General features: G+C 44.1%; 1 protein-coding gene and 1 long non-coding RNA gene across 2 annotated transcripts; one reads left to right on the top strand and one right to left on the bottom strand.

Moving 5' to 3' along the window:
- Positions 1-8,271: 8,271 nt before the first annotated feature.
- Positions 8,272-14,076, bottom strand: NDUFA1 (NADH:ubiquinone oxidoreductase subunit A1). The gene is made up of 3 exons (XR_519529.4): positions 13,768-14,076; positions 12,481-12,570; positions 8,272-8,427 (listed from the first exon to the last, which is right to left on the bottom strand). It is a non-coding gene; the product is annotated as an NADH:ubiquinone oxidoreductase subunit A1 (long non-coding RNA).
- On the top strand, positions 14,077-15,259 carry RNF113A (ring finger protein 113A). Its single transcript, XM_002720127.5, has one exon. It carries the CDS (start codon positions 14,166-14,168, stop codon positions 15,198-15,200), a length of 1,035 nt encoding a protein of 344 aa, XP_002720173.1. The 5' UTR covers positions 14,077-14,165; the 3' UTR covers positions 15,201-15,259.
- The last annotated feature ends 1,128 nt before the right edge of the window (positions 15,260-16,387 follow it).

Raw genomic sequence — 16,387 nt, forward strand, 5'->3', positions numbered from 1 at the left:
ATTCTCTCCATTAGACCTTGCTTTCCCTAGTCTGAGTGACTGGGTACTCTCAGATTCTGTCTGGAGAGATGCCCATCTGTTCTGACGGATGCCCTACCCCATTCAACCTTGCTACCTTGCTTACCACTATTCTCTGACTCATGTCTGAATTCTTTCTTGTGTGAAGACAAGAACCTATCCCACCCATCTCTGCTAACAATATGAGCCGAGGGTCTTTTTCAAGATGAGTCTCATCTTCTCCAACAGTAAAGGCCACAGACCCAAATACTGTGCTGCTAAGCTCCAGGCAGATGGATCCCTGAGAGTCATGGTCATCACAAAGACCTCTCAGAACACTGCAGCCATCCTTGAGCCTGAGTGCCTCATTCAATAGTGCCTGGCCCAGAACTAAAATACAATGGCAAAGCTCTTCCTGGATGGTTGCATTTCTGATGATGATGAGTTGATATTCAGTCCATAATCATAACTACAATGGGCTCTTTTTATAGGCATTGGATGCAAAATCCAAGGTCATCTTAGAGGCCTAACTGAACCCCAAATACTAAGTTCTTAGAGGTAAGAGAGAACAGCAAGTTTCGGGGTAGGAGAGGGGCTGGGCTGTTCTCAGGCCTCTAGAAAAAAAGAGTATAGTGTGTGGTGGAATGAGAAGGCCATGCCAAGATGGCTGCTGGCAACAGAAACTGCCTGGCAACAGGGTGTGATTGGTTACCTTGACCAGATTGGCTGCCAGATAAGCTGCTGTAGCAACTGAAATAAACGAGTCTGCAGCTTGCTTACCTCAGGCCTGCTTTCACCCGACTCCGCGACTCCTGCCCCCACCATGTTCTTCCTCTCAGAAACGAATCCACAATAGTGGGCTTAGAAGGAAATCTATCTGCTGAGTGACACTCTCCAGCCATATGGCAGGTGCTTACAGAAGGACAGGCATGGTTTACCAAAGAAACTCATAAGTGCATGGAAAATACTTTTGCTTTCTTAGTGCAGTAATGCCCAGTGTTACCAGTGTCTTCCCTACCTTCTTTCTATTGCCTTTGAGATTATAGCTGTTTGGGTCATAATCAAAATTGCATACTTATTTGTAGATTTGATTAACTGTCCACTGGGTAGCTCAAATATAATTAGTCTCCATGTTTTCTGGAACTGAGGAAGGTACCTACCAAGAACTAAATCAACAGCTGATACAAAATGTGTTCAAAATAATAAGGCAACAGTCACATGGGTTTACACAAGATCTACTGAGCCATCTTTCCAGTGATTCTCCAAAAATAACAATTATGTCTCTAATCCTGAACCAAGATTTGTAGAAATCCCAAAAGCAGCTATTTGGATCTTCATTGCAGAAAAGTCTTTGGGGAGGGGGACAGATGTTTTACAGATAACAGCATAGAACTCAGAGGGTACACAAATATGCCAAAGAAATCCTTTAAAATTAAAGATTATATAAACATAGCACAGGATTTATTCCTCATGGAATTTCCTTCTTTTATCAAAAGTGCATCAAAAAGTGAAGTTCATAAGAACATTCTCAACTCCAGGTCCAGGGTTCTGTAGGCCACAAAAACCTGCTCCATTTTCCTGTGGAAAGCAAAGAAAGAACACATCCCCCCAAAGAATACTCCAGAGCATGCAAACCTCCAACACCAATATTTGGTCAGGAGTATGCGGAGGTTTCATTGTACAAACACAGAGAGACTCAAACCAATAAGCTGAGTGCTAGTCTCTTTAGATACCTAAAATCTGCATATACATTAACATGGAGTACAAAAAACCCATAATTGTTCATGTGTCTTGTTTCTCACAAAAGTACTGCAGAATAATTTGAGTCCTAGGTCACAGAAGTATCCAATATGGGGGCCAGCGCTGTGGCCCAGTAAGGTTAAACATCAGCCCAAGGCGCCGGCATCCCATATGGGTGCCGATTTGTGTCCCGGCTGTTCCTCTTCCGATCCAGCTCTCTGCTAATGGCCTGGGAAATCAGTGGAAGATGCCCCAAGTCCTTGGGCCCCTGCACCAGCATGGGAGACCAGGAAGAGTCTCCTGGCTCCTGGCTTCAGATCAGCCCAGCTCTGGCCATTGCAGCCAGCTGGGGAGTGAACCAGCGGATGGAAGATCTTTTTCTCTGTCTCCACTGTCTGTAACTCTGCCTTTCAAATAAATAATAAATCTTTAAAAAAATTGAAAAAAGTATCCAATATAGAATCTTGAAAACAAAGGATGTTTAACTCTCATTCCCCGCCCCTTATCTTCATCTAGAAGAAAAGCAGCAGCAAGAGTTGAGGGGGTAACCAGACACTGGAGTCTCACAATGGCATGAATCTGCATTTTTATTTCTGCTTTCAGAAAAACTGATCTCTTCATTGAAGTTCATGCTGTCTGTTATGTTCATTTGCAGAGCTGAGACTCCCTCACTATGACCACTGTAACAGGGAATCAAAAACTAAGGTCAAGGGTCATTCCAGGACCAGTACTGTGGCGTAGTGGGCTAAGCCTCCACCTATGGTGCTGAAATCCTATATGGGCACCAGTTCAAGTCCAGGCTGCTCCTCTTCTAATCCAGCTCTCTGCTATGGCCTGGGGAAGCAGAAGAAGATGGCCCAAGTCCTTGGGGCCCTGCACCCACATGGGAGACCCAGAGGAAGTTCCTGGCTCCTGGCTTCAGATTGGCTCAGCTCCAGCCGTTGCGGCCATCTGGGAAGTGAACCAGCAGATGGAAGACCTCTCTCTCTTTCTTTCTGTAAGTCTACTTCTCAAATAAATAAATAAAATCATTTTTAAAAAGGGGGAAGGAGTGCCTTTGGGAGATCCAGGAGTGGGCTGCAGAGCTGAGAAAAGGGTGCTCACAATGCAGCAGTGGCCCCTTCCATGTGTGCAGGGCTGGTCACTTATAAACTACTGAAGTACTTTATCTATGATTTCATGATACCCAAGGATGCAAGTATAGCATATACTACCTTCACTTGCAACATGGAAGAAGTGAGGCTCAAATCCGTGTTGTGATACACTGAAGGTCCCACAGTCCACAGGTAATGGAGCCTCCTGACATGAAGTTGCTCCTAACATTATGTGTCTCCACAACTCACTTGATCTGTTTGGGACAAAAACAGTTTGTTCCGTGCCTTCTCAACCTGAAGCACATCACTCTCCTGGAGAGCTCTCCAGTGCATGACGTTTAGAAGCATTGCCAGCTTCTGTCCACTAGATGGCAGCAACACCTCCCTCTCCAGTGACAGGAGAATGTCTTCAGACATTCCAATGTGTCCTGGGGTGGGGGTAAGGAGTGGCAAACTGGTCCATTGAGAAAACCTCTGCTTTAAACCCACCAGTGCAGAGCAGCCTGGCAGATGTATGCAAGCTACATCATTTGTCTGCTTCCCGCCCTGCACAGGCTCCCAATTGCCTTCAGGAGAAATTCCAACACTTGGTGAAACCATACAGTGCCCTTCAATGTTCAGGGTCCTGGTCGCTCCCTTTACTCCCTGCCTTTGCACTCTTCGCTCTGGTTCTGCTCCTTTGTATCCCCACCCTCGTGCTCCCTACTTGCAACATTCTCCCCCAAGTTGTCTTATAAACTACCCAAACTTCAAGACTTGGCTTAGCGAAGACTTCATCCAGAAACTTACCTAAGCCTTTCCTTCCTGCCCACCCCCAACTCAGTGCTGAGTCAAGGCCCACCTCTGTGCTCCTTCTGCAGACTCATTGCTCCCTCTGACTGTGACATCCTGCAGGGTAGGGCCTGGTATGTAGCATTTACTCAAACAAAAACTGCTCTTCCAAACAAGTGGCATAAAGGTGGACGCTATGTGTCAGATGCTACTGTTGCATACAAAAGGAAGACAGAAAACATGTTTGTACATGTATGTGCATAAGATGGTGGCGCAGGTGCAGGGCTGGGGATTGGAGCAAGTCTTTTTACCACATCCCTTACATTGTTGGATTTCTGAGCTATGTGACGATGGCATTCATTTTTAAACCTTAAAAATAATAAAACCAAACGAGGGGATGGAATTGTGATGCAGCAAGTTAAACAGCTGCTTGCAAAACCGGCATCCCACACTGGGGCACCAGTTCAAGTCTCAACAGCTCTGCTTCCGATCCAACTCTCTGCTAATGTGCCTGAGAAGACTGCAGAAGATGGCCCAAGTACTTGGGTCTCTGCCACCCATGTGGGAGACCCCGATGGAGTTTCAGGCTCCTAGCTTAGCCTGGCCTAGCCCTAACCACTAGCCTGGCTCAGCCCTAGCCACTGGGCACTTGGGGAGTAAATCAGCAGATGGAAGAGTTCGCTCTGCCTCTCCCTAACTCTACCTTTAAAATAAAAATAAATCTTTTTAAAAAAGCAATCAGTACCATTTGCAACAGCTAGAGAAAAAAAAATTAAATACCTTGGAATAAATTTAACCAAGGATGTGAAAGATCTCTACAATGAAAATTATAAAACCTTAAAGTAATAGAAGATACAAAAAATGGAAAAATCTTCCATGTTCATAGAATTGAAGAATTAGTATCATCAAATGTCCATATTTGCCAAAGCAATTTGCAATGCAATCCCAATAAAAATACCAAGGACATTCTTCTCAGATCTAGAAAAACCAATGCTAAAATTTATATGGAAACATAAGAAACCCTGAATAGCTAATTTTTTTCTTTTTAAATTTCTATTAATATAAAGAGAACAGATTTCATGCATTTCATAGGTACAGCTCTAAGATAACCATACTTCCCTCCCAACCCCTTGCTCTTCCTATCCACCTCCTTCCTTCCCTTTTCATTAATTTTTGCAAAGGTATAATTTAATTGTGGTTCTTAGCCCTTGTTTATACTCCTGTAGAACTGTGGTATTTCTATTTTATACTTGTTGAATATTATGGTTAGTGATGCATTAATCCTGTGATTATAGAGTGGATTGAAACTATGTTTTTGCAAAAATTGAAGAAAAAAAGAAAGGAAAGGGGGGATTGAGGGAAGGAAAGAGTGAGGGAGCGAAGTATAGTTACCTTCTTAGAATAGTACCTATGGAGGCTGGTGCTGTGGCGCAACAGGTTAATGCCCTGGCCTGAAGTGCCGGTATCCCATGTGGGCGCCTGTTCGCGACCTGGCTGCTCCTGTTCTGATCCAGCTCTCTGCTATGGCCTGGGAAAGCAGTAGAAGATGGTCCAACTCCTCGGGCCCCTGCACCCACATGGGAGACCTGGAAGAAGCTCCTGGCTCCTGGCTTCAGATCGGCGCAGCTCTGGCTGTTGCGGCCAATTGGGGAGTGAACCATTAGATGGAAGACCTCTCTCTCTGCCTCACCTCCCTGTGTAACTCTTTCAAATAAATAAATCTTTAAAGAAAAAGTACCTATGAATACATGAGATTGGTTCTTTATATTAATTAAAAATTTTTAAAAAGTGGCATTGTTTTCCTTAACAGGTGATAGAAGGATGTGAGGTCAGTGGCTTAACCACATCTATTAGAATTGCCGTAAGAAAACACTTGTAGAGGCAGGTGTTTGGACTAGCAGCTAAGCTACCACTTGGGCCACCACCGTATCAGAGTGCCTGGGTTCAAGTCCTGGCCACACTCTCAATTCCAACTCCCTGATAATGCTCACCCTAGGAGGCAGCAGGTGATGCTTCTAGTGGGGGCGCTGCCACTCACCTAGGAGACCCAGCCCCAGCCACTGCAGGCATTTGGTGAGTGAACCAGCAGACAGAAGCATTCTCTCTGCCTCAAAAAAAAAAACAAAAAAAAAAAACTCATAATTGTTTTCACAATCAAGAGAAACCCAGGCCACATACCACACAATCATCATCTTGCATCTGAATGTTTTAATCTGGTCACTCCATGGCAGTAAAGTACAAAAACAAAGCTCAATTTCACAGCATTCTCATATAAAAAGGAGAGGTGAAAAAATTTGAATCCTGTCACATTATAGCCCCCAGCTATACAGACCTGACATTTGTCTAAGAAGTTCAACTCATTGGATAATCCCCACCTACAGGCAAAGTGAACAAGTGACAGAAACTAAAACAATAGATTCAGTAATAGATTTATTAATATTGTCAGTCTATATCCAAAACTCCCTACCTGTACTACTCACCCTCTTTTGTCCTTTCCAGGAATAATTCTCCTAACTATTAATTAAATAAATGAGGGCTGTAAAGCAATGACTACAGGCTGTAATCCTAGTGATAGCTTTGGCATACTCTCATAGGGTGGCACAACACAGACTATTACTCTAAGTGGGAATACCACCAACTTCCTTCTGTGAGCCCTATTCTGCAAAATGAGATCAGTGGAAATCACACACAGTATAGTTAAAATCATCATTAGATCAGATATTAAACTGGATACAAGATTGAGATGAAAAAGTTTAGTGTTCTCATCTGGAGGCCCCGATGCCATCTATGATGCGACTGTACACACACGGCATATCACTGCCTAGACAGTAGTTACACCTTTCAGATCTTCCTATTATTTGGTTACCATTTAAAAAAAAAAAAGATTTATTTGAAAGGTAGACTCAGGACAAACAGACAGAATGAGACCTTCCATCCACTGGTTCACTCCCCATATGCCCACAACAGGCAGGTCTGGTCAAGGCTGCAGACAGGAGCAAGGAACTCCATCTGGGTATTAAACAAGGGAGGCAGGCACCCAAACACTTGCACCATCCTCCACTGCTTTCCTAGGCACATTAGCAGGAAGCTGGATCACAAGTGGAGCAGCTGGGACTTGAACCAGTGCTCATATGTGATGCCTTCATCACAGGCGGCAGCCTAACCTGCTGCACTAGCCCCAATTTGGTAATTTTTTTTTTTCAGTATATCTGCTGACAAAGCAAGCACTATTTAGTTACCTTTAATACTAAATGTGCAGCTCTAAGCGGTCAACGCATATTCACTCATTTTAATAAAGCACTTGATTGCTGATGTGCTCTATATTGAGACAAAAATCAATGCTTAGGTGCATATTATGTTAGATACCACACAGAATGCATAAAATTTGAAGATGCAGTGTCAGTTGTAAAAGTGTCCTAACTAGAATTTTAAATACTATAGGATCCATTCCAGAAAGGAAATAGGAAAAAATACTACTTTTCCTGTATTTTCTTAGTTATCTCTAAAGAAACAATGTTTTTGTGATATATTAATATCTATTACAATGGTAGCAACTACCATCTTTGAAGTATTACATGTCAGGCACAGAGATAGATGCTTGGTGTACATTATGTCTAATTTTGCAAACCTCAGCTGCCTTTTCTTTTTTAAAGATTTATTCATTTACTTCAGAGGTAGAGCTACAGACAGGGTCTTCCATCCGCTAGTTCACTCCCCAAACAGTTGCAATAGCTGGAGCTGGACCTATCCAAAGCCAGGAGCCAGGAGCTTCTTCCGGGTCTCCCACTTAGGTTCAGGGGCCCAAGCACTTGTGCGATGTTCCATTGCTTTCCCAGGCCGCAACAGAGAGCTGGATCAGAAGGGGAGCAGCCAGGATACGAACCAGTGCCCATATGGGATGCTGGTGCTGTAGGTGGAGGCTTTAGCCCACTATGCCACAGCGCTGGCCCCAGTTGCCTCCCTTTTTAAGTGACAAAACTAGATTGGGTAAACCACTTCATCTTCTGAAGCACACTTTTGTTTTGTTTTGAAGTACACTTTTTTTAAGATTTATTTATTTGAAAGGCAGAGTTATAGAGAAAGAGGGAGAAATCTTCCATCTGCTTGTTCAAACCTCAAATGGCCCCAACAGCCAGGGCTGGGCCAGGCCGAAGCCAGGAGCTTCATGCAGGTCTCCCACACTGGTGCAGGGGCCCAATACTTGGGCCATCTTCCACTGCTTTCCCAAGTGCAGCAGCAGGAAGCTGAACTGGAAGTGGAACAGCCAGAACATCACAGGCAGTGGCTTAACCAGCTGTACCATGATGCTGGACCTTGTAGTAAACTTCAAAAAAGAAATGCTTTAAGACTAGCATTGTGGTATAGTGGGTAAAGCCAACACCTGCAATGCCAGCATCCCATATGGGCAGCAGCTCAAGTCTCGGTTGCTCCACTTCCCATCCAGCTCTCTGCTAATGTACCTGGGAAAGCAAAGGAAGATGGCCCAAATACCTGGGCCCCTGCTACCCACATGGGAGATCCTGATGAAGCTCCTGGCTCCAGGCTTTGGCCTGGTTCATCCCTGGTCATTGCAGCCACCTAGGAGTGAACCAGTGGATGGAAGATCTCTCTGTCTCTCCTCTCTAACTTTCAAATAAATAAATAAATACTCTAAAAAAATAAAGAAATGTTTTTGATTTTTTTCAATTAACTTTTATTAAGTACTATATAACACATTGCATGTTACATAATACATTACACAACCTTCTAACAGGGGTAGATGACCATAAATGAGTTATTTTTCATCAATCAGGAAAATGCTTCTTTAATCAATGTTCTCCAAACCCTGAAAAAAAGTTTAAAAAAAGAACATGAGAATTTGCCATTCAAGATGTTTTCATTTCCAAATAGCACTCTGTTACTAAAGGAAGTGTGTTTATATCCCACATTTCTTTCAAATATATAACTGTTTATAAAAAGGCCCTTCCCCCACCCAGTCAGAACAACTATTTTCCACCAGAATCCTCCTTATATATAGCACCTTCAATGAGAGAATAAAGCGGAATCTATTCTATAAGATAACAGCCCACATGTGGTAGATACTATTATCCCCATCCCATATTTTGTAAGATTGAGGACATGGGCTCAGAGAGGTCACTTGCTTAAGTCAGCAAGGAAGTAACAGAATTCTAGTCTAGGGTTCCAAACTCCAGAACACTTGCCCTATAAACAGTACACTATTTATTTAAAAGACTCAGTTCACAACCAAATACTGTCAACTAAAATATTAATCAGTGATGACATTTCCTCTAGGTATTAAAATAACAGTTTAGCTATTTCATTTACTACTGCAAGATAATCATCTTGAGAGAAGTTACAATTACATATTCCTAGGAGTTACCTCTTAAAAACCCTCATTTTATTTCACATGTCTGGTAATTCTCATAGCTATCCTTGAACCATACTTGGACAAACACAACTCTAGGTAACCAGATAAAAGAGTCCCCCTCTCATTCAGGAAGGATCTGTTCTAAGACCCTCAGTGAATACCTGAAACCACAGACAGCACCATGCTGTATATACAGTATTTTTCCCTATACATAACATACCTATGATGAAGCTTAATTCATAAATTAGGCACAGTAAGAGATTAACAGTAATAATAAAATAGAGCAACCTATAATGTACTGTAAAAGAAAACGCCTAAGTTTTAAATAACTTATTTCTGGAACTTTCCATTAATATTTTCAGATTGCAGCTGATAGCGGGCAACTGAAACTGTGCAAAGTGAAACCACAGACAAGGGAGGACTACTGTCTACCACCACAGCCATTAGGTTAGATTCACAAACAGCACTGAGAGGGAGATAACTTAGGATGAATCCTTATAATGTTATTTAATCACTCGGAACCTCTGCTTTCTCATCTATAAAATGGAGACAATATTTACCTATTTGCAGTGAAGAATAAATGAGCAATAAGATATGAAAACATAACTGGGATGGGCATTTGGCACATCAATTAAGACTAAACTCAGAATGCCCACATCTTCTATCAGAGTGTCTGGGTGGAGTCTCAGCTCTGCTCCTGATTCCAGCTTCCTGCTAACATGGACCATGGGCTGCAAGAGGCAACAGCTCAAGTACTTGGGTCCCTGCCATCCATGCAGAACTGGATCGAGTTCTTGCCTCCCAGGCTTTTGGGGAACAAACCAGTGGCTGGGGGGTTTCCATCTCTCTTTCTGCTTCTCAAAATAAATTTTTTAATAAGATTTTTTTATTGTTCTAGTTTTTTTTTTTTTTTTTTGAAAGGCAGTTACAGAGAGGCTGAGGCAGACGTGAGTGCAGGGGCCCAAGGACTTGGGCCATCTTCTACTGCTTTCCCAGGCCATAGCAGAGAGCAGGATCAGAAGTGGAGCAGCCAAGACTTGAACCAGCACCTGCCCATATGGGACGCTAGCACTGCAGGCAGAGGCTTTACCTACTACGCCACAGTGTTGGCCCCAAAAGATTTTTTTTAAAGTAAACATTTTTTGAGGGGCAAATGTTTTGTCTACTAAGATTCTAGTTGAGTGGGGCCAGCATTGTGGCAAAGCAGGTTAAACTGCCACCTATGAAGCTGGCATCCCATACGGGTGCCAGTTCAAGCCCTGGCTGCTCCACTTCTGATCCAGCTCCCTGCTAATGCACCTGGGAAAGCAGAAGATTGCCCAAGTACTTGAGCCTCTGCACCCACTTGGGAAATCAATATGAAGCTCCTGAATTCTGACTCCTGGCTTCAGTTCAGCATAGCTCTGGCCACTGTGGCCATTTGGGGAGTGAGGAACCAGATAGAAGATCTCTCTCTGTGTCTCCCTCTCTCTCTGTAACCCGACCTTTCAAATAAATAAACAAACCTTATTTTAAAAAAAATGCCAATGAAGACCTTAGGAGGGAGCAGTGATGGCTCAAGTGACTGGGTTCCTGTCAGCCACATGGGAGACCAGGATTCAGTTCCCATTTCCCGGCCTCAGCCCAGCACAGTCCAGCCAAACCATTGCAAGCATTGTAAGGGTGAACCAGCAGATGGAAGCACTGTCTCTCTGTCTCTCAAATAATTTTTTTTCAAAAAATTATGAAAATGAATTACAAGATATAAAAATGTACCATTAGATTGAGCCATATGAAAATGCTACTACTAGGGCTGCCACTGTGGCATAATGGACTAAGTAGCCACCTGTGATGCTGGCATCCCGTATGGCAACTGGTTCAAGTCCTGGCTGCTCCACTTCCGATCCAGCTCCCTGCTAATACCCTTGGGAAAGCAGCACAAGATGACCCAAATGCTTGAGTCCCTACACCCACGTGGCAGACCTGAATGAAGCTCCTGGCTCCTGGCTTGGGCTTGGCCCAGCCCCAGCCACTACAGTCATTTGGGGAGTGAACCAGTGGATGGAAGATCTCTCTCTCTACCTCTCTCTAGGTAACTCTTTAAAGTAAATAAAATAAATCTTTAAAAAAAATGCTACTTGGCCATATTTGATCTACATAAACTATAATTTCATATGAACCAATTACATGTAAAATTATAATTCTTGGGGCTGGCGCTGTGACAAAGCAGTAAAGCCAATACCTGCAGTGCCAGCATCCCGTACAGGCACCAGTTCGAGTCCCGGCTGCTTCACTTCCAATCTAGCTTTCTGCTATGGCCTGGGAAAGCCACAGAAGATGGCCCAAGTCCTTGGGCCCCTATACCCGAATGGGAGACCCAGAAGAAGCTCCTGGCTTCAGATCAGTGCAGCTCTGGCCGTTGCTGCCAATCAGGGAGTGAACCAGCAGATGGAAGACCTCTCTCTGTCTCTCCTTCTCTCTCTGTGTAACTCTGCCTTTCAAATAAATAAATCTTTAAAAAAAGTTATAATTCTCTAAATGTGGTACTGGTGCAGACTAACGGAGTACAGAAGAGTACATCTGTGACACACACCATGAATATATGGAAATTTAGTTGACTAGTGTTTCAAAAAAAAAAAAAAACGATTGTTCTATAATTAGGTAATTGTGACAACTGGCTACCACTTGGAAAATATTAAAGTTAAATCTTTGCCCCACATTATATCCCAAACTGACTTGTGGATAGACCAAAGAACTAAATGCTAAAAAAAAAAAAAAAAAAAAAAAAAAAAAAAAAAAAACAAACAAACAAACAAAAAAAACAGTGTTTGGAGAAATTGAACAATATATTTATAGTCTTGAGCAGGAATGGACTTTGTAAAGAAAACATAAAACCCAGAATCTAGAAAGATAAAACATGATAAACTAAACATCAAAATGAAAAACAATTTTCTGATGAAAAACAGCATAAAGTAAAGGCAAACAGCAGACTAGGAAAAATATTTACCACATTAAATAGCTAAAATCCAAAACACATGAAGAACTACAAATCAAAAGGGCAAGAGAGGGACCAGCATATATGTTGTGCAGCAAGTTAACTTGCCATATGAGTATGGGTTTGACTCCCTGCTGCTCTTCTTCCCACCTAACACAGCTGGAAAAGAAGCAGAGGGTGGCTCAAGTGGTTGGGCTCCTGTCACCTGTGGGAGAACCGGATGGAGTGCTGGGCTCCTGGCTTCAGCCTGCCAGGCCACTGTGGCCATTTGGGGAGAGAACCAGCTGACAAAAGATCTGTCTTTCCTTCTAACTCAGACTTTCAAATAAATCTTTAAATAAAAAGGGAGGGGGTGGTGCAAGAGAATAAAGGAGATAAACAGACTATAGAACAGGAAATACAAACGATCACTAAATACAAAAAGTTATTCAACCTCATTAGAAGAAAACACAAATTAAATTAGCACTCTATGACCTTAACAAGGAATTACCAGAACCCACAACATTAGCAAAAGGCTAGCATCAAAGTCATCTTACCTTAGCGACATAGTGACGATTAACTCCAGAGATGCGCTTATCTCTTTGCATCAAACTCCACTGATACTGAAAATGAGCAATCCTTTTTTCCTTCAAATAAAAGACAGACAATTATTATTGCAGTTGAAGATAAGTGATCCAAAAGATGGATATTAGGACTTTTAAAAAGTGACATTCTAGAAAAATGCAATAATCACTTAAATAAAAGCCATGCTAACAATACAAAACCAGGGGTCAGCGCTGTGGCGCAGTGGGTTAACACCCTGGCCTGAAGCACTGGCATCCCATATGGGTGCCAGTTCTAGTCCTGGCTGCTCCTGTTCTGATCCAGCTCTCTGCTATGGCCTGGGAAAGCAGAAGACGGCCCAAGTCCTTGGGCCCCTGCACCAGCGTGGGAGACTCGGAAGAAGCTCCTGGCTTCCGATCGGCCAAGCTCCGGCCGTTGCGGCCAATCAGGGAGTGAACCATTGGATGGAAGACCTCTCTCTCTCTCTGCCTCTCCTCTCTCTTTGTAACTCTGACTTTCAAAATAAAAATAAATATTTTTTAAAAAATACAAAACCAGAATGTCCTAAATAAAATCAGACCAATAAATTTAGGTTGGTAATCCTGACTTCTTACCCTTTCTATTTTAAACAACACCACTGAGGTTTCTCTTCTTACCCGCCCCCCCCTTTTTTTTAAAGAAACGCTTAACTTGCCTTTTGGAACTCTAAGAAATAACGGTAGATTATACGCAAAGGGCACTCACAAAGCCAAAAGGCAATCAAGTCTAACTGTTCTCTAGAGATGTTGTGAAGGACTACGAAAAGAGTAAAATTTAAATCTTGATGTGAGAAACAGGATCTCCCAGTAAATTCCTAAAGGCTTGCGAGAGAAAGTGAAGAATAAAAAAGCCCAAGGGGGGATTATTGGTAGGAAAGAACCAGAAGCTATAGCGATGTTCATGTGAGAAATTAAAACCAAAATCGAGCAGCAAAGATCAGAAATCTGGGTCACAACAACACCAGCCCGAGTCCCTCTGCCTACGAGTTTGCTGCAGACCTCTTGTAATCCACATTTCAAGTTCCCGAACTGCTACTCTCTCCCACACCGCACCCTTCACCCGCGACAGCAGGATGTGCTTTCTGTGCGACTTTGTTCCGCAAGTCTCCGCTTTTCAACAACACGAAGCGGAGGGCCGATTTTCGTATTCCCAACCTCGGGAACAGGCTCCGCATCTTAACTGCTGGTGCCCCACCCCCGTCTAGGGAAGGCCTGTTCCCGGGGCGGGGGAAGCCGCCTTACCTTGCGCCCGTTAGTGAACTTGTTAATGTACGCGGTGGCCACTCCGGGGATACTCAAACACACGGCCATAATGGCGACTCCAGGCAGAATCTCGAACCACATCTCGGTACCGCTACCTAAGCCAAAACCCTACTTTCAGGTCTCTAAAGGTGACCGGGACTTCGTTTTCTTCCCGGTAAGCCCCGCGCAGCCCACAAAGGGGCGGAGCCACGCACCCCGAAGGAAGCCACGGAGTCCGGCAGGGCTCAAGAGTGGCTGGCGCCGGCGCTCTCGCCTTCGCGACTGTATTTCACCAGCCTCTTTTGCTCCGATTGGCTACGGAGCGCGCGACGTGCAGACGTAAAGAGTTCTCGTGAGACCTGGGACGCCGCGGCCGTTTCGGAACTCAAGACTCCAAAATGGCGGAGCAACTTTCTCCCGGGAAGAGTACGGACCAGGTGTGCACCTTCCTATTCAAAAAGCGTGGGCGGAAAGGAGCTGCAGGCCGCAGAAAGCGCCCGATCTGCAACCCGGAGTCCGGGGAAAGCGGTAGCAGTAGCGACGAAGGCAGCACTGTGGTGCGACCGGAGAAGAAGCGGGCGGCCCACAATCCGATGATACAGAAGACCCGTGGCAGTGGTAAACAAAAAGTATCCTATGGCCACCTGAGTAGTGAGGAGGAGGAACAGGGAAATGAGCCCGAGACTCTCGGAGTGGTCTACAAATCCACCCGCTCAGCGAAACCGGTGGGGCCGGAGGATATGGGAGCGACGGCTGTCTACGAGCTCGACACAGAGAAGGAGCGTGACGCGCAAGCCATCTTCGAGCGCAGCCAGAAGATACAGGAAGAGCTGAGGGGCAAGGAGGATGACAAGATCTACCGGGGAATCAATAACTACCAGAAGTACATGAAGCCCAAGGATACATCTATGGGCAATGCCTCCTCCGGGATGGTGAGGAAGGGCCCCATCCGAGCGCCCGAGCACCTGCGAGCCACCGTGCGCTGGGATTACCAGCCTGACATCTGTAAGGACTACAAGGAGACTGGTTTCTGCGGCTTCGGAGACAGCTGCAAATTCCTCCATGACCGTTCCGATTACAAGCATGGGTGGCAGATTGAACGTGAGCTTGATGAGGGTCGCTATGGTGTCTATGAGGACGAAAATTATGAAGTAGGAAGCGATGATGAGGAAATACCATTCAAGTGTTTCATCTGCCGCCAGACCTTCCAAAACCCGGTTGTCACCAAGTGCAGGCATTATTTCTGCGAGAAGTGTGCGCTGCAGCATTTCCGCACCACCCCGCGCTGCTATATCTGCGACCAGCAGACCAATGGCGTCTTCAATCCCGCGAAAGAATTGATTGCTAAGTTGGAAAAGCTCCGAGGTTCAGCAGGGGATGGAGCTTCCGATTTCCCAGAAGACTCTGATGAGGGTCCAATCCCCATTACTTAGGTTTCCCATCATTCTCAAATCTCAAAATAAATATTTTGTCGTTCTTTTGGGAATCTTAATTTGTGTCCTTTCTTTTTAGGGAAAGTGACAGAGAAAGCAGATGATGAAGTAGGGTCCTGGATTAAAAGCTCCAAGGTAGGTATAATGTGGATTTTTAGCCCTAGGAGAAGCGCTTTGCCTGTGTGTCTTTTCAGAACTTTTGGCATATATTATGGGGATAGGAGAAGTTTGAGGAAAGAGCTAGAGTCTGAGCGCAGTAACCAGAGGGGTGATGAAAGCAAGAACTGAACCTGTTATATTTATGTGTAACTTAATAGTTTCCAAAGCACTCACCCCCCCACCCCCACCCCCTTGTTTCTCTTGGGAGGCTGTATTGTTTCAAAATGCACCCACGCCAAGGTGTACTAATGGAAGAAAAATTGACTTGGGTAACTGGTAGCCAGCACCACAGAGTACGTGTATGGGAAATGGCCCTTGCTGTCTTTGAAGCATTTGTAGGTAACCCTCACTTCTGTGGATGATAGAAAAGCTCTATGCTGTGCTATTCAGTATGATAGACACTGGCTTCATGTCACTGATGAGCACGTGAAATGTGGCTAGGGGCCACATATTGCTCTAGAATTTGTTCTGAATTTGTGAACTTGCAGAGGGTGAAAACTTAATATTTTATGATCCAGTCTGAAAGTGGCTGTGTTCTCACAGACTATAATAGAGCTGAGCACGTCCTAGTAAAGTTAGTTAATATACCTGTCTTCTCAGTTTTTGAACCCCTCAGTGACTAGCCTACTGCTTGGCAAATAATAAGCATGGATTAAATAAGCCTGGAGAGGTTTTAAAAGGGAGATTGGGGCCAGAGCCTTAAATCCAAGTGGAGGAATTTTGATTCTATTCTGTAGGTAATGGGGAGGTAGCAGAGGTTTGGGGATTGCAGGCAGTTGAGTTAGGTCAACTATGATTAGAATCTGGGCTGATCTCAGGAAACAGGTGCAGAAATAAGTTGTGAGACTGTGTTTTATTCACATTCATTCATCCATTTAAAGCTATTCTTTGAGTAGCTACTCTCAGACTCGGGTTGGCATAGGGGAAACTAGCAGCAAACAAAATAGACATAGCCCTTGCTCCCATGGAACATTAAACAATGATAAGTGTGATGAATACAAGAGGGCACTGGTTTGATCTCAGGATTA

Source organism: Oryctolagus cuniculus, chromosome X (assembly GCF_964237555.1).
Source record: "Oryctolagus cuniculus chromosome X, mOryCun1.1, whole genome shotgun sequence".
Classification (NCBI taxonomy): Eukaryota; Metazoa; Chordata; class Mammalia; order Lagomorpha; family Leporidae; genus Oryctolagus; species Oryctolagus cuniculus.